Genomic DNA, 17,314 nt, shown 5'->3' with positions numbered 1-17,314 from the left:
CCCCCCCCCCCAGCCTCAGGTCTCCCCAATGGGGCTGCGCACCCCCTCAGACCCCCATGGGGCCCACGTCCCCCCTGGGATCCCCCTGTAGAGCCCATGTTCCCCCTCAGACCCGCTATGGAGCCCATGTCCCCCCTCAGATCCCCTGTGGAGCCCACATTCCCCCTCAGAGCCCCAGTGTGGCTGCACAGCCCCTCAGCCCTCTTATGGAGCCCATGTTCCCCCTCAGCCCTCCATGGGGTCTGTGTCCCCCCCTCAGCCCCTCAACGGAGCCCATGTCCCTGCTTAGACCCCTATAGGGCCCACATCCCCCTCAGACCTCTTATGGGGCCAGTGTCCCCCCCTCAGTGGAGCCCTTGTCCCTCCTTAGACCCCTACAGGGCCCACATCCCCCCTCAGACCTCTCATGGGGCCCACATCCATCCCTCAGACTCCAAATGGGGCCCGTGTCCTCCCTCAGACCCCCTGTGGGGCCACACTCCCTCTCAGACCCCTTATGGGGCCCACACCCATCCTTCAGATCCTCAATGGGCCCCACATCCCCCCTCGGACTCCCCTTTACTGCAGAGACCACTTTCTGCCGTGGACCTGCCACCCCAGGGATGTGCAGGGTATGGGGACGTAGGGTTTTGGGGACATGGAGGTGGGTTTTGGGGGTATGGGGGTTACGGGACAAATCCCCATAGACAGGGACCTTGCTCTGTCCCGCAGGATGAAGGAGTGGTGGGTACAGGTGGGGCTGCTGAGCGTCCCCCTCCTCGCCGTCTACCTGCACATCCCGCCCCCCAAGCTCTCCCCGGCTCTGCTCTCCTGGAGGTCCTCTGGAAGCTACTTTATCTACAAGGACCAGAACATCTTCTACAGAGGTGACGGGGCCACGTCGAGCCATGGGGACACACGGTGGGGAGCGGGGCTGAGGGCTTGGTGGCCCCAGGTGATGTCCCCAAGGCCAGGCGGGGTGTTGGCAAATCCCTCCCAAAACGTAACGGCTTTAAGGGGAGCCACTGTGTGGATCAAGGCGCCGTGTGGCTGTCCGTTCTTGTTCTTGTGAAGTTCTTGTGAAGCACTGACAATACCTTGGTGTCCATGGGGAAGGATCTCAAGAGCCTCCGATGGGTCACGGCAAGGAAAAGACATTGAAAACCTTTTTGCTGGAGCAATTGTTAGCAATCATAGCAACTTTGAAGCAGCTGCAATTAATTTATTCTAAATAAAACCCTGGTTTGCATCAAGTACCTGGTGCTGGTGGCTGTGGTGGCTTGTCTGGATGGGTTTCCGAAACCACGCCGGCACTGGGAAGCTGTGGTGCGAGTCCAACCCATGCTTGGTTTTGGTGGAGCACAGGGAGAGGTGACACTGTGCTGCTGGTTTGGCTCCCACTGGGAGGGGAGGAAATTGAGGGGTAAAAAAGCTGACCCTGAGGTTGCCCCCTTCCCTCCCCAGATTCCACCGGTGCCGTCGGCAGCTCCGACATCGTCGTCCTCCTCCACGGCTTCCCGACCTCCAGCTATGATTGGTGCAAGGTGAGGGGAGCGAGCGCACGGAGGGGTTTGGATGCTGACACCAAACCCTGTGGTTTCTCCTGGTGACAAAGTGGTGGCCTGGTGTGGGTAATGCTTCGGAAGAGTTTCTGCTGGGGGCACCACCGCATTCTGGGATATCAGCCTTGTCCCTCTCCCGACTCCTCACATGGAACCCAAGCTCTTTTCACGTTGCCCTTTCCCACACTCCACCCTAATGCAGGAGGAAAATTCCCACAACTATTTATTGGGGTGGGGTTTTTTTTGGGATGGTCTTGCTGTTTATTGGGAAATTTCAACCTCCTGGGGGTTTTCCTGGAGCTGGAAGGTGCTGTTTGGGGGAGCGGAGAGGAGCGTAGCCGTTCATGGCTGTGTGTTGCCACAGAATTTTCCTTTCTCCGTTTCCATCAGACATTTTTTTAATGCATTTCTCCTCTCTCCAGATCTGGGAAGGGCTGACCCAGCGGTTTCACCGGGTGATTGCTCTGGATTTCGTAGGGTTCGGTTTCAGCGACAAGCCTGTGAGTAACCTGTGAGGAAGAATTTCACAGCTGCTTTTGGCCCAGAGGTCGTTCTGCCGTGCCAGTGTCCCCAAAAAATTGATGTTTGCCAGTTTCCTCACCCATTTACATCTGGAAAAGGAATAAGACATTGTAATAGTGGAAGGGATGGGGAAGGTGCGTGGTGGAGATAGGCTCTGTCACCGTTTTGCCTTTACTTGGGTTTGACGTGACTCCAAAGCACACCTTGACCCTTTTGGGGCATGAGAAGTTCTCCCATCATCTGGTGGATGTAGCTGCTGGCCCAGGACATCCTGACTGCTGTTCCTGGGGTTGCAAACTGCTGGTCTCCAACCCATATTCCTTCATGTGGGTGTTTATTCTGGAGGTTGTAGGCTCATGGTGGGTCAGGCTCTCACTGTGGTTTCTCTCCCACTTTGCAGAGGCCCCACCGCTATTCCATCTTCGAGCAAGCCAGCATCGTCGAGGGGCTGGTGCGTCACCTCGGCCTCCACCACCAGAAGATTAATCTCCTGTCCCACGATTACGGGGATACGGTCGCACAGGAGCTGCTCCACAGGTCACTGCAAACACTGATGGTTGCTCTTTGTAGTCCTCATCAAGATTATTTCCAGCAGATAAGCGGAAGAATGTAGCACAGAACCCCCTTCCCTCCATACCTACAGCTGTTAACGAAGGCTGGGAGGCCTCAGGGCATATCCACGGTAGGCAGATCCGAGGTTCCCATCCACCAGTTCCCGGCTGGTGGAATGTTTAACTTCCCTCCTGAGCTCCAAACTCAGGACAACAGAGGAGCAGGGATGATCTGATGCTGTTAATTTGACCTGCTGGTCGGTCACTTTTTGGAGCCTGGAGAGGTCGTAGTTGTGTTTCACCTTCTTCTCTTCTGTCCCCAGGTATGAGCACAATAAAACTGGAAGCATCTTGATCAACAGCCTCTGTTTATCCAACGGAGGTAAGGTTTGCCTGGTGTGGTGGGATGGGAGGGATGAGGATCCATGGGATGGGATGGTCTCCCTGTCCCCATCACCCTAGGAAAAGCAATTAAGGTTCTGTAATTAACCAGAAGAATCATTCCTTGGGCTGCCTGTGCCACCTTTCATGGCACCATGGAGAAGGGGAGAGACTGGGAGATGTGGAGCAAAACACTTGTAATGTTACAACTCTGTTTTCTGACGTCCTTCCAGGGATTTTCCCCGAAACGCACTACCCCCGGCTCATCCAGAAGGTGAGCTGCCACCCCCTCTAGTCATACTGAATCACTCCTGACTCTGTGAGTTTGGGGTTTTGCCTGGCTCCGATGCCCACTGCTTTTCCTGCATCTCAGCTGCTCGTAGGCATCGTTAGAGGCAGTGGGGAGAGGCAGGGGCTGTCGGGATGCGGCTCGTCTCATCTGAACATCCCGGCTAATTGCCCCTCGAAGCGCTGATGGTGGATGAGAAGGTCAACATGAGCCTCCCACGTGCGCTGGCAGCTCAGAAAGCCCCCCACATCCTGGGCTGCATCCCCAGCAGCGTGGCCAGCAGGGCGAGGGGGGGGATTCTGCCCCTCTGCTCCGCTCTGGGGAGACACCCCCCCACCCAGTGCTGCCTCCAGCTCTGGGGCCTCAGCACAGGAAGGACATGGAGCTGTTGGAGTGGGACCAGAGGAGGCCACGGAGATGCTGGGGGGGCTGGAGCCCCTCTGCTGTGAGGACAGGCTGAGAGAGTTGGGGGGGTTCAGCCTGGAGAAGAGAAGGCTCCGGGGAGACCCTTCCAGTCCCTAAAGGGGCTCCAGGAAAGCTGGGGAGGGACTCTTGATCAGGGAGGGGAGTGATGGGACGAGGGGGAACAGGGAGATTGAGATGAGATCTGGGGAAGAACTTCTTTGCTGTGAGGGTGGTGAGAGCCTGGTCCAGGTTGCCCAGAGAAGCTGTGGCTGCCCCATCCCTGGAGGGGTTCAAGGTCAAGTTGGATGGGGCTTTGAGCAACCTGATCTGGTGGGAGGTGTCCCTGCCCAGGGCAGGGGGTTTGGAACAAGACGATCTTTACGGTCCCTTCCAACCCAAAGCATTCTATGAAGTCTTGCTGTCAAGAGCTCACATGCATCTCGGCATTAACGAGGGTCGGGACTGAGCTGGGAAACTGCTGTGATATGGGCAGACAGCTTTTCCTGCAGGAAAAGCCCTCGGGGGAGGCAGGATTTACCCATCTGTACGATACTGAGTGGTGCCGTCTCCTTTTTCCCTTCTGCCCAAGATCCTCAAGGATGGGGGTTTGCTGTCCCCAGTCATCACACGGCTGATGAACTTCTTTTTCTTCTCCAGAGGGTGAGTCGGGTCCTGGTCCTGCTGGGCACAGTCCGTACGGGGGATGTGAGCCAAGTGGGGAGGGGGCGAACATAGGAAGGGGAGTGGATCCCCCGGCGCTGTCCCTGGAGAGATTTGCCCCTGGATTTGAATGACCTTGGTCCTCCAGGCCATGCCCTCCTCCAGGCTGGCAAAGCTATTTTTTCGAGTCATACATTAACACGGCTCCCGCCGTTCCGCTCTGAACTCTTTTATTTTCAGGCTCGGGGCAGTCTTTGGGCCCTACACGCAGCCTTCGCCAGCAGAGTACTGGGATATGTGGACAGCGGTGCGGACTAACGACGGCAATCTCGTTGTTGACAGGTTCGTTGCCATTAATTGCTGCATGAGCTTAAGTTTTACACCCGCAGGGCCATGCTGTGGCTCGGTTACTGGAGCTCAGCCAGGCCCTCGGACACTGGCCTCTCAAGAGCCTCCAGCTGCTTTTGTTGGGGTCTGGAATCATCATCGCACCCCCAAAAAAAAAGCTGGGGTGTGATGTAGGCCCAGGGGTTCTTGCTGGGATGATGCAAGGCAGGTAAATGAAGTCTGGAATTGAGGGGATCTGAGCTTGCACACAGTGGGAGAAGGGCAAAGCTGGAGATGTACAATGTGGGGTGGTTTTTTTCTTCTTTGGAAATTAGGGGATTAAATTTGTGTAGTTTTGTTAACAACTGGAGCTAAATCTGGTTTTCTCCAGTTTGGGACTTTTGGAAGGACCTGGTGGTTGTGAGTTGAGTATCCCTGTTTAGTGGGGCCTGTGTGTGTGTCCTTCTCCCCCGGAGTTCAAACTCCTCTCTCCTCCTGCTGGGAGAATCTCCGGATAAATCACAGTAAGGACCAAATAGCTCAACCCCTCCAAAGGGCGCTCGCTAATTGCCTCTTATAACGAGGGATACTCGCCTGAGCCCAGCAATGGATACACACTTGACACGCTGCCCACTTGGCAAGTCCCGTTCGTGGCAAATTCTTGCAGTGTCACCTTTGCCAGTAGCGCAGCCGTGGTGGGAAGCTCAGTGCCAAAATACCCCCAGCCCCTTAGAAGTCACATGTCAGAGTATCAGTAGGTTTATTTAGTGTAGCTTCCCATCCTTGGAAGGCTTTTTATAACCCAACTGACTTGAACCCGAGAGCTGGGCCGAGCCACCGGGAGCTGCTGGCTGGGATGACGAGACAGGCTGAGGAGCCTTTAGCAGTTCAGATTTCCACTGTAAGACCCGACCAGTGCAATTTATCTTCTCTTGCATTCCTCCACACTCAGTAGCTGAGCATTGAGTCCTCTTCTGCGGGGCGCTGGAATGGTTTCAGAGCTGCTGCACCACCGGAGAGCCAAGCATGGGAGTGCTCAGACGGAACTGCCTCTGTGCCGGCTTTTAGCAGACCGATTTCTGCCCCGTTTCGTAGGAAAAATCTGCTTTTTACAGTGGGGAGTTTGCCAAGGGGGCTTGGGAATAGTCAACTTTACAGTGCTCATTTGCTGGCTGTCTGCAGCCCGCTGGGACTTACTGCACCGCCTGGAACAAGGATTACAATAATTCACCCCTTTTTCCAACCCAGTGGCATTTGACCGGGAGCAGAGGACCCAAATTTGATTCCATCTCAGCTGGGAAGGATTCAAACCTCATCCTCCCCAGATTATGAGCTGTTTCCTCCTTCCTAAATAAACTTGGATTGTCCTCCAGCAGGACTCTGGACTTTGCACTTAAAGCACGGAGCTGGCAGGGGTGAGACCTGGAGTCAGTGTCCCAACCTCGTTTGCACTTTAATTTGCTGACTACCTAAATAAATAAAACCAAACTTGGGCAGTTCATTAAGTTCACAGATGATCAGCAGACTGATTTTTGTCTTGCTGCTGCCCCGGGGAGGCTGTTTGTAGGAGATGCAGATTCCACCCAAGAGCAATTTCCAGGCTGTGCAGCACCTGGAGGCACCATCCACTGCGTAACAACAGGTTTCTCTTCAGTATTTTGCAGTACATAAACCAGAGAAAGAAGCACAGAGACCGCTGGGTTGGGGCTTTGATGTCCACCTCTGTCCCACGTGAGTAGGAATCAGTTTTCTTTGATTGACTGATCGGGATGTTGGGAATCCCCTGCAGGCGCTGGAGCGTGGTGCTGGCTCCTTCCACTAATGGCTGGAGCCTCTCGTTATTCTGATGAGGACATGGCTCAAATCCGGCTTGTGCAGAGGATAGTGTCACAAATGTCCCTGCTCCAGCTTAAGGCTCGGTTACAGCAGAGAGCTGTGAGCTTGTTAAGGTAAGAGGAAAAAGTTTGTTCCATTGAGCACAGGTGACTTTCCCGTAGAGGCTGGTTCACAGCCTCCGGATTCTCCAGCTGCTGCCCCAGGGAAGCCGAGGTGCTTTTCAAGCTCAAGACAAGTTGCAACCGCTCAAGGCAAGGTTTGGTGTTTGCAGGAGGAGGGTTGGAGGCTGAACTTGACCCCAGGGCAGAGAAGCAAGAGCCCTTTCGGCAGCTGGTTTGCTCCTCCTTGACTTGATTTAGGGATGTCCTCGTGTATAAAAGCTCTGTCTGTGCTTCTCTCTTGCAGTACATCTAATCTATGGGCCCCTGGACCCCGTGAATCCGCATCCGGAGTTTCTTCAGCTTTACAAGTAAGACAACAGCGGGAACACACAACCAGGGTTTCATTTCAAGCGAGACTTTTGTCTCAGACTTTTCCTTCAATTCCCTTTTCATTGAGGCTGTTTTTAATTCCCACCTGTAACCTGCACAACCAGGTGATTCAGCAGTTTAGAAATCACTTCCCCATTTTAGGCATCAAAGTCACAATTCTCGGACAAATCAATCATGCGTTTTAAAACCACATCAGACAGAGAAAAGATTTATTGACTGAGGTAGTCTCCTCCAAACTAACTTGAGGTAAATCCAGCACTTGGAAGAGTGGTCGGCTGTAGCTGCTACAGGTTCTTTTTAGTGCCAAAACCATGTTACGGGCAGAATCCAAGCTGTGCAACAGGGTATCGTCCTCCTCGCCGGTAGCTGCAGGCTGAGCTGCAGTTCCTGTGCTTAAGCCTTGCCGCATTCTTCCAACAGGAAGGTGCTTCCCATGTCCACGGTGTCTGTGCTGGATGACCACATTAGCCACTATCCGCAGCTGGAGGATCCCACAGGCTTCCTGAACGCGTATCTGAACTTCATCAACTCCTTCTGAACTGCTGTGGCTTCGTTCTCGCTGTTTACAAGTCAGGCTTTGGGGGCAGGAATAAACCTTGATATTTTTTTTTTTTTAATCTCCAGATCTAACACTTTGCACTAACCCCCTCATCTTTGGCTGCCAAACTGCTGCCTTTACGCCGTTAAATCCTTTGAGCACCGGAAAAGATTAGCCTGCAGGGAGGCACGGAAAAAACTGTCAACCTAAGTAGAGCTACAGGGTGGCAACAGCTCTTCCAGCCCTGCGCTCAACTTGTTTCTTGCCTGGCCTTGTCGTTGTATTTAGATCCAGGAGGGCTCAAGGGAGAAGAGAGGAGGCAAGAGTCCTTACTTGTCTTCCCTGCTGGCTACGTGCCACAGGTAGACAGGACCACTAGCAGCCAAGGATTGATGCCCCTATACCCAAGATGAATGAATGTTGGTTTGGTTTTGGAGTTGCTGCACAGGCAGTTTAAATTCTATCCTTCTGCTAAGGCTTGTAAGTCCTTGTCAGGACTGAAGAATTTGGAACCGAGTTTGCCTACAGTGAATACAACAGGAGAGCTGTAATCCACCAAAACACGGGCAGTGATGCTCTGCTGTATCTACACCCATAAAGGGACAATTAGTTTTCAGTAATTTCTTTTTAATGGCCAGTTACCCTTAGGAAAGCTCTAAACCTTAAGTTTTTCCCACATCCCTTGTTCTTCTGATTTTTCAGTTCAAGAAGCAGTCACTCACTGACACTACACCCTTGGGACTGTCTCGGGAGCTTCCCCAAAGAGCGAGTCGAATATGCAATACTGGCACTAGCAAAAGCCAAGGTGTTCTTCTGAGCAATAGCTATTCCAGCCACAGGGAGCTGGGACAGGACAAATTACCACAAAACCAGTATTTCTTCCTTCCTCACCCTGACTTGAGAAGTAAAAGAAACAATTCATCATCAGCAGAGAGATGCAGAACTTCCCTCACAAGGAAGTCACCACAAGGTCTCTCCTCTGGGCTGTAACTCTGTTGGCATTATCTGACACAAGGATCAGAGAACTGAATATGCCTCAGTAGGTGAAGTTTAATCTCTCTTTCTCTCTGTACATTGATTTTTCTGTGTGGAACAGAGGAGACAACAATCAAGAAACTGTAAATTTGCAGGTTAGAAGATTCTGCAGGTTTTGTGTGGTTTTTAACTGCTGCTGTTTGAAATTTAATAGCATCCCTTTAGGAATAAGGGGTTTTTGCTGAGTAAACAGCCATTGTAGGCTACTTTTTCTGTAGTGAAGCAGAGAGAATTAGAACAAGAAATTTCTATTTTATTAACAGTAATACATATGAATTCCACTACTTGGACCAGTGTTTATTTTCTGTTAATAAAAATCAGTTTTGACAAAAGTCTGATTCCATTTTCTTAACCACCTGCATCTTTTATCTTCCCTGCTTTACTGCAAGTGGCCAGAGATGCAATAAGTTAGACGGGAATGTGTAAGTGACAACGAGGGAAGGGACACAAGAACGGCTCAGTACCAGGCAGCCACTATTGCCACTACTGTAACATCATCCAAAATATTTACCAAATTGAGGAATAAAAACTACATGCAGAAGGACAGACAAGGCTGCTCGATACCCGGTAAATACCCAACCGCTGCTTGCAAAGGTTTCCACCGCAGTCCACGTGCTGTAACGCTCAGCCTACAGAAGCCAGGATGACATCTACGGGGGTTTCTTCTTTGCTCCTAACTGTCACCTGCATGGTCACGCCATTTCCGAGCGCAAGCCTGGACCTCACCAGCACATCGCAGCCGCCTCTGTATACACCTGGGGGACAAAGCAACACTTGAGCGATTGCTCTAAGAGACGCTCAGGGATCTAGTCCCAACCCAGGAGCCAACAACTTGGTGAGACCAAGACACATTCACTCTGTGGCTGGTTGCGGAAAGAGAGGAAACAACAAAACAACAAAAACAAACCACCAAACCCGCAGAATCCCGGAATGATATGGGGTTGGAAGGGACCTCTGGAGACCATCGAGTCCAACCCCTTGCCAGAGCAGGGTCACCCAGAGCAGGTCCCACAGGAACGTGTCCAGGGGGGTTTGAATGTCTCCAGAGAAGGAGACTCCACCACCTCTCTGAGCAGCCTCTTCCAGGGCTCTGCCACCCTCAAAGGAAAGAAGTTCCTCCTCATGTTTAGGTGGAACTTCTTATGTTCCAGTTTGTGCCTGTTCCCTCTTGTCCTGCCACTGGGCACCACTGAAAAAAGACTGGCCCCATCCTCCTGACACCCACCCTTTAAGTATTTATAGGCATTGATCAGATCCCTAAATCCTCTAAGCTCTTGAAGCCAAGACTGAAGATAACAGATACTGTCCTAATTAATCAGTCTGCAAGTGCTGCTGGAGGGTTGGGCTGAGTTAAAGAGGTGGAAACCAGAAAATGGGTAGGTAAAAGCCCACTTCCAGTTTGAGAAGGCAACACATGTTGTAATTCTGCCGTGAAGGCACAATCCATTGGCCCAGTGCCTCTGCCATTAAGGGAGGAATAGTCCTCCTATGCTTTTACTAGTCTGGTTGGAAGTGGTGCTCCTGGAGACAATTCAGACCGCAGGAGAAGCCATCTCTAGTCCCACTTTGACACCACTATGCAGACAGAGCTGGAGTTACCGATTCTTCCCCCTGAAATAAATTGAGATCCAGCCCTTCTGTCAGACCCCCATGTGCAACGTTCACTGCAGTTTGGCTTTAACAACTGCAAAAAAATTCTGTAGAGCACTTCCAGGGACTGACCCGAACCGTAAGCCGGGAGCACAGTCACCGAATGAGAAGTCAGTTCAGGATGTGTCTTTAGTGACAGGAACTTGAAAACAAGATGGTCCTAGGAACCCCCTTTTGAGATAAAAACTGGCAAGAAATTTAATTAGGTGCCTGCTCTGGAAGTTCTTCATTCAAAGGATTCACTACCATTCCCATAGGTAGAATATCTCCATTCCAAGAGACATCCGCAACAACAGGCTCTAAATTAGCACCAGCTGGTTTCATCTCACTGGTTCACTTCAGCTTTCTATAGAGAAAAAAAATCTCTATACAAGAGCAGAATCTCCTAACTCGTTTCCTTCCATTTAAGTAAAAATCTGTGGGGACACAGAACCGTGGAGTTCAACAGCATGAATACTTACCAGCTAAGTAGAGCGTGTGAGAATTTTTGTTCTCCGGCACTTTATCTGATCTCTCACAGGGCTGCATGCCCAAGAACTTGATGATGTTATTGACGGCTTCTGCATTCAGACATTGAAGAAAATTACTTCCAAAAAATTACCTCCAGAAAATTGCTTTCTGTGAGAACTAGTTTGCAATTAAAGAACATTCTCTAAGCACCCACGCAGCTTAACCATTTCCATTCATTATCTTGGTTGCAGCCCCATCAACACATCTACTTTGCCATGTCCCTTCTGCTGTCTCTACAGCCTAAAAATTCACCCCTCCTTTCAACCAGCCTCAAGCACTCCCAAACTTCCACTCGCTATAATCCCAACATTCCAGCGCAAAGCTGGGACATAACATCATGTGGGAAGGCACCAAATTCTCCTCCTACCACGCTAAGTATATCCTGAGCGTGGCAGATTTACCGGGATTACTATATGGGTCACCAATGAACAAGGAGAGATCATCTCACCGTCAAGGGTTTTAATGGAACTAAGCGCAAAGGTTTCTTCTTTCTCAAAGTCATCTCCCACTTCTTCCCACGCAGCCGCGAAGTTCGGCTTTAAAACCTTCTGAATATGGTCAGACACGGTCACCTCCAAATCTTCCAACTGACAGAAAAGCAAGAGAGATTTTCAGCTGCCAGTTACAGAAACAATCCAAATCTCAGAAAGGGAAAGAAGAGAGACAACAGCATTCTGCCAAGGTAACTCTGGTGACTGGCTTTAATTTCAGGAGAAGCACGTAATAATAGCATCTAAAAAGCAAAGGGGAAAAATAGTATTTACGGTGGCCATCTCTAAAGATAAAGACATTGACATAAAAACAGCGAGACTAAAAGAAAGCAGAAAATGGTGCGATGGCTTTGTGAGTCAAAGCTCATTCTACCCATTCCTGGGCATCTGAGGAGAGACACTTTCTCAGGATCCAGAGGAGCCTTTACATCCTCCAAGCCCAAAAGACGGGCACTTTCCTGAGATCTGACTTGTATTTCTGTGATTGAGAACATGAACACAACAAACAGAACCGCAAACCCTTGGGATGGAAACACTGGGCCGCAGTTCTGAAAACAGAAAATGGAAGGTCTTCCTTCCTTCATAGAATCACAGGATGGGTTGGGTTAGAAGGGACCATAAAGATCATCAAGTTCCAACCCCCCTGCCCTGGGCAGGGACACCTCCCACCACACCAGGTTGCTCAAAGCCCCATCCAGCCTGGCCTTGAACCCCTCCAGGGATGGGGCAGCCACAGCTTCTCTGGGCAACCTGGGCCAGGCTCTCACCACCCTCACAGCAAAGAAGTTCTGCCCCAGATCTCAGCTCCATCTCCCCTCTTTCAGTGTCAAACCCTTCCCCCTCCTCCTATGGCTTCCCTCCCTGATCAAAAGTCCCTCCCCAGCTTTCCTGGAGCCCCTTTAGGGACTTGGAAGGCTACTATAATGTCTCCCCGGAGCCTTCTCTTCTCCAGGCTGAACCCCCCCAACTCTCTCAGCCTGTCCTCACAGCAGAGGGGCTCCAGCCCTCGGATCCTCTTCATGGCCTCCACTGGACCCGTTCTAACAGGTCTATGTCTCTCCTGTGCTGAGGACTCCAGAGCTGGACTCAGTACTGCAGGTGGGGTCCCACCAGAGCAGAGTAGATAGGTAGAATCACCTCCCTTGACCTGCTGTCCCCACAAATCCTATCTTCATAGAGCAATAAATTAAAATAACCTTTGGCAGAAGGATCTAAAGGTACAAACTACAGTATTTTGGAAATGGTGTTTTGGGCAGGCCTGATGTTCTCTCCTACTGGCTTCAGATCCGGAAGAAAACTGTCAACCCAATGGCCACATGTATTCAAAATTAGTGACAAGGACAAAAAAGCGGTCCTGAACTTACCACATATTCATCATCATAGCCGTCATCTTCTGGCATGCCTGTGTTTGGGTCACAGTCTCGAACAGTGAACTTCATCGTGCAGCTGAAAGTACAGGCAACTGGGGAGGAGAAGAAAAGCCAGTATAGGTTAGCGGTGCAGTTTCTTCTGCTTGAAGCCCCGCCTTCCCAAAAAGGGACTGGAAAGAACAGAACGTGCATTAGATTTGCCCAAAAAGATACAACACGGTCACAGGCAGATCGTTTTTCAGCTTCAGATAAAATTTCCCCCCAGACTCTAAGATGAAGGGCAAAAGAGGGTCTCAGGGGAGGAATATTCCAAGGCCAGAGTGTAACAAGCCCAGGGTCACTGACTCAGGGTGTTGCAGTGAGATCCAGTCGGCACTGGCTCCTGGGAGAAACCCTGCAAGGGTTTATGGCAAGTGGATTATGATCCAAAAAACCACAGTTCAAGGAGTTCAGGCTCGTTCTAATCTTCTCTGGTATTAAAGCGATAACCAATGAATCCACCCCACTGATGAGGTGAGTCATGTTAAACCAACTGCAAATCCAATGGAGTTTCCTTTAAGCGTGATGAATATAAACAAGAAAGGGAAGTCTTATGCCCAAGAAAAATCTCTCATTCCTAAATTTCATAGTCATTTCTAATTCTCCAAAGAGATGAAAAATTGCATTAGCCAGATTATGTAAAGGACCAAACTACCAATCTTTTTTCCCCCGCTACGTGTATTTTCTTTTTACCAATTCTGTTCCTGACTCCTACCAACAACCATCCATGTTTTCAAGGGTGTTCCTTTCATTGTCTCAAAATAATAAACTCATTTTCCTGTATTATCTACACACTCCCCAATCCTCTTAAACACCCCATTTTCACTCATCCATTACCACTGATTAGTTAAAAAGCGTGTATACTATTTTGCACAAACACAGGTACTACATAAAAACCAGCACGTGTGACACGTGACAAAGACACAGTCCCAGAACCTCAGCATGCGCTCGCCAAATCCCACACCCTAAACATTTTATCATCTTCATTTGAGGGATTTGTCGTGCAGAGCTACTCCCTCCCAGCGGGTACCTGCGGTGGGGTCATCCTGGGGAATGCGGACCAGGGTGTAACACATGCCCGGCTGGTTGTAAGCCAGGCTGGGCGCTGGGATGCAACAGATCACGTCGTAAGCATCCGACGGCTCCATCTGCACCGTGACTCTCTCCAAGAGCTGATCATTTAACGTGTTTGTGCAATCAAACTGCAGAAGAATACATTGAAAAGGACTTGAGCGTAGAAGAAACATTTCTAACCAAGGATTTTTCCCCAAAACAGCTACAATACTCCACAGCAGACATCCCGCACCTTTGATCAAGCCCACCGTTCTAACTAAACAGCTTTTCTCTCCAATTTTACTAGAATTCTTTAATAGATGGGGTCATAACCTCCATCTTTTTTTTTTTTTGACTGTTGAGCACACACCCTCTTAACTCTACCTTGCAACTTCCCTTAAAAGAGAAACCGCCCTCTCCAGGGCACAGCAACAACACTGTTTATGCTACACCCAGGCATCATTAAGAGCCAACTCCTATTGCACCCTGGCAAAAACGTGTAACTCCTCTTACCTGGAAAACGATGTGATTCGTGAACACGTGTTTAATACAACGAACAAAATACTCCGTTTCTGCTTCTGTGAGTTGCACTGGTTCCGAAGACTTGAATAATGGACCCAAGCTCTTAAATTCTGGAATGGCCGCTAGTTGTTCTGGAAAACAAAAGGAAGGGGAAAGGAGGGGGAAAGGAAATGACAGACACTTAGTGACAGGCTTGATCCCGCCTGACCTGTCTCAATCCTCCTAGAGCTTCAACTACTGGAGACCCACTGATCTTCTCTCCTACCTTGGAATATATCCTGACGTGAAGGAGCAACTTTCTCGGGTTTGCTGGTCACTAGGGCAATCTCTGTGAAGAGAAAAGCAAAGACATCATGCTGTCAACTACACCGTGCAGGAGTTTTAAATGCCTTTATATCTCCACCAAAATATTCCTTAACATGTAGCATTTCACACATTCTGCTGCAAACCATTACCAGTCTGGTTCCTCACACACCCCGAAGTATTTTTTCTGCTAGGCAATGCTGGATTGTAAGGAGAGAAGAGGAAAGATGTTCAAGTGATGATGAAGAAACCCCGCTTTAGTCCAAAATAGCCAGAAAAAAAGCTGGAAGAAGAGGGAGGGGAAAAAAAAAACATCCCCAAACTTTTTCTTAAAAAGTTGTGCAAAATCATGGAAAAAAGCCAATGAGGTGACTAAATGCTTCTGGACTGTACTTTTTTCAGCCATCTATGAACTAATAAATGCTGATGTATAAACTTCTCTCTGATAACAAGGTTAGCGGAACGAATAACGGCATTTTTGCCAACCCACATTCCTTCGGAAGAGGCGCTGTCTTCCTTTATCTGTGAGGATCAGGCAAGCTTGTTTCTGCAGAGCCAGTGACACTGTCACCTGCATGGCATTTGGCTGAGTCCCCTCTGGTCTTGGCCTGACCCTACCAGGACAGCAGCCAGTTTACAGATGTCAAATATCACTGTGGCAACTGGAATGCTTACAGCCTTGCCCACAGCCTATTTAAACTTTATCATGGAGTGTAGTGATAGGACAAAGGGGAATGGTTTTAAACTGAAAGAGGGGAGATTTAAATAAGATCTGGGGAAGAAATTCTTTAGTGTGAGGGTGGTGAGACATTGGCCCAGGTTGCCCAGAGAAGCTGTGGCTGCCCCATCCCTGGAGGGGTTCAAGACCAGGCTGGACAGGGCTTTGAGCAACCTGGTCTGGTGGGAGGTGTCCCTGCCCAGGACAGGGGGTTAGAACTTGATGATCTTTAAGGTCCCTTCCAACCCAAACCATTCTATGATTCTGTGACTCTAAATGAAGCCCAAGTATTACCTGCTTTCTGCTCAAAGATTGGTGCAGTAGCAAGCGGAACTGTTTTCATATCAAAAGGTTTGTCTGAAGGCTCCAGTGTATATTGATGCAGGGCTTTCTCCATGCCAGGAACAGAGACGGTCAACCCTGAAAAGTAGAAGCACAGGCAGAAATTTTCAGTTTTAACAGCAGGAAACAGTCAGAGGCCTACAGGAACTGCAATCCAGCACGAATTTTGGATTGCCCACTGCACCAAAAGCAACAGGATGCCAGAGTCTGAAAAGCTTCTATCTTAATTGCCTCCCTCTTGACATATAAACAAGGGAAATTATTTAAAGCGCTCTTCCCTGTAGACATTGGCTCAGGCTGCAGAGAAAAACTCTTGAGGAATCTAGAATTCTACAGCTAGACAGATATTGTTTGGACTTTGGCTAATGAAAAACTGGTAAGAGCACTTCCCTTTCTCAGTAAACACAAAATACACACTAAATACTTCAAGATACTGGGTAGGGGAAAAAAAAAAAACTCCTGTGAAGATGACACAGTGTCCTGGGTTGAGAGACACGGGACTAACTTTTCTTCTAATGCTGGGGAAAACTGCACTTTTAGAAGACTCTAGTGTCTGAATTTGTGAAAATATTTACTTTAGAGCCAGCCAGGCTCTGTGGGATTCAAGGTTGGTGCTTCCGAGCCTTGCCAGGTGCAGGGACAAGGAGGAGCAAGGCCTGGACATTTGACCCGGGCTGGCCAACAGGATTATTTCATACCATGAACGTCACATTCAATATAAATTAGAAAAGTTTGCTGCGTCACTGGCTCTCTCCCTGATGGAGGCGGGTCCAGACAACTCCTTGCTCCGGTACCAGAGCCCTGAGCCCTTCCCTTCCTCCTGAAGCCATTGCGCTCCCAGTGTCCGATATTTGCTGTCCCTACTGGGAGCGCACGGCTTCCTACTGATAGAATTGGCTGAATATAATTCCTGTATGGATTAACACTGGTTCTTTAATATTATTGTTAATTATTTAGTCTTAGTCTACTAAATCTATTTATATTTCAACTCTTGTGTTTCTTTGTGTTCCCCGATTCCCCTTTCCAGGTGGGGAGGGGTCGGGTAATAGAATAATTGTCTAACGAAAATAGATTGTTACGGGTTCTCTCAAACCATAACACAGAAAGCTGCCATCCCAGAGGGTACTGCAGTCTAAAGAGTTCATTCAAGAAAAGTCATCTTAATAGTCTTAAATACATTAAATACTCTGCTCAAGTAAACTTTCAACTACAGACCATAAAATATTTTTATAACCAACCCCGGGAACAAGATGTGTCATACTCATTTTCTAATGGAGAAGATGGAGCAAAGGTTAAGAAACTTGCCTCAAGTGAAGGAAGAGGCAATGATGAAAAAAGCCCAACCCATACTTCCACACTTGCTACATCTGCCATTCTTAGTTAGCACAAGTTTTCACAGGAAAGCGCTAAGGCCAGAAAAATCACACGGTTCTGTTCTTCTGAGTTGCTCTGACCCAAGTTACATTACAGAAAACTGTTCTTGCAGCAACGAAGCTGACTTGTATTAGAGAATTGTGAAATAACAGCTCAGACTTCTTCCTTTTCTATCACTGACCATTAAAAATGTAGGCAGCGTTCAGTGCTATCTGTCTCTGTTGCAGCACATTCAAATAAAACGTTGCTCTGTCCCGAACTTCGTCATCAGTGTCCATCATGCACCTGTTTTGGGGAAGAAGACGACAGCAGTCAGCTCAGGACATCAGGAGAGCTAGCTAAAAATGGCACTGATCAGACTGGAGT

General features: G+C 49.3%; 2 protein-coding genes across 4 annotated transcripts in view; one reads left to right on the top strand and one right to left on the bottom strand.

The window, feature by feature from the left end:
- Positions 1-712: 712 nt before the first annotated feature.
- MEST (mesoderm specific transcript) lies at positions 713-8,904 on the top strand. 3 transcript variants are annotated; one of them, XM_074168916.1, is made up of 11 exons: positions 713-821; positions 1,441-1,523; positions 1,964-2,041; positions 2,464-2,600; positions 2,938-2,996; positions 3,229-3,269; positions 4,279-4,349; positions 4,590-4,691; positions 6,331-6,407; positions 6,918-6,981; positions 7,424-8,904. In XM_074168916.1, exons 1-11 carry the CDS (start codon positions 713-715, stop codon positions 7,539-7,541), a joined length of 939 nt encoding a protein of 312 aa, XP_074025017.1. In that variant the 3' UTR covers positions 7,542-8,904. The 3 variants fall into 3 exon arrangements, with proteins under 3 accessions (XP_074025017.1, XP_074025015.1, XP_074025016.1); XM_074168914.1 differs by having other exon boundaries at positions 713-866; positions 1,444-1,523; XM_074168915.1 differs by lacking the exon at positions 4,590-4,691 and having other exon boundaries at positions 713-866; positions 1,444-1,523.
- COPG2 (COPI coat complex subunit gamma 2) overlaps positions 8,569-17,314 on the bottom strand; it is a 27,882-nt gene continuing 19,136 nt past the window's right edge. Inside the window, exons 16-24 of the mRNA XM_074168913.1 lie at positions 17,130-17,233; positions 15,527-15,652; positions 14,477-14,539; positions 14,203-14,342; positions 13,667-13,838; positions 12,592-12,689; positions 11,185-11,323; positions 10,688-10,786; positions 8,569-9,331 (exon numbers count right to left, since the gene is read on the bottom strand). Of these exons, the coding sequence (XP_074025014.1) occupies positions 9,201-9,331; positions 10,688-10,786; positions 11,185-11,323; positions 12,592-12,689; positions 13,667-13,838; positions 14,203-14,342; positions 14,477-14,539; positions 15,527-15,652; positions 17,130-17,233 (1,072 nt within the window). The 3' untranslated portion in view covers positions 8,569-9,200. The remainder of the gene's footprint in view (positions 9,332-10,687; positions 10,787-11,184; positions 11,324-12,591; positions 12,690-13,666; positions 13,839-14,202; positions 14,343-14,476; positions 14,540-15,526; positions 15,653-17,129; positions 17,234-17,314) is intronic.

The sequence above is a fragment of the Numenius arquata genome, chromosome 2 (genome assembly GCF_964106895.1).
Source record: "Numenius arquata chromosome 2, bNumArq3.hap1.1, whole genome shotgun sequence".
NCBI classification, from domain to species: Eukaryota; Metazoa; Chordata; class Aves; order Charadriiformes; family Scolopacidae; genus Numenius; species Numenius arquata.
This window is presented reverse-complemented; position numbering and strand designations above follow the sequence as displayed.

What these genes read in the sequence shown, in the direction of transcription:
- MEST (XM_074168914.1), top strand. Translation starts at nt 713, where the DNA reads ATGAAGGAGTGGTGGGTACAGGTGGGGCTGCTGAGCGTCCCCCTCCTC. An exon ending in ACCCCCGGCTCATCCAGAAG is followed by an intron (nt 3,270 to 4,278) that starts GTGAGCTGCCAC and finishes CTTCTGCCCAAG; the next exon opens with ATCCTCAAGGATGGGGGTTT. An exon ending in GAGTTTCTTCAGCTTTACAA is followed by an intron (nt 6,982 to 7,423) that starts GTAAGACAACAG and finishes TTCTTCCAACAG; the next exon opens with GAAGGTGCTTCCCATGTCCA.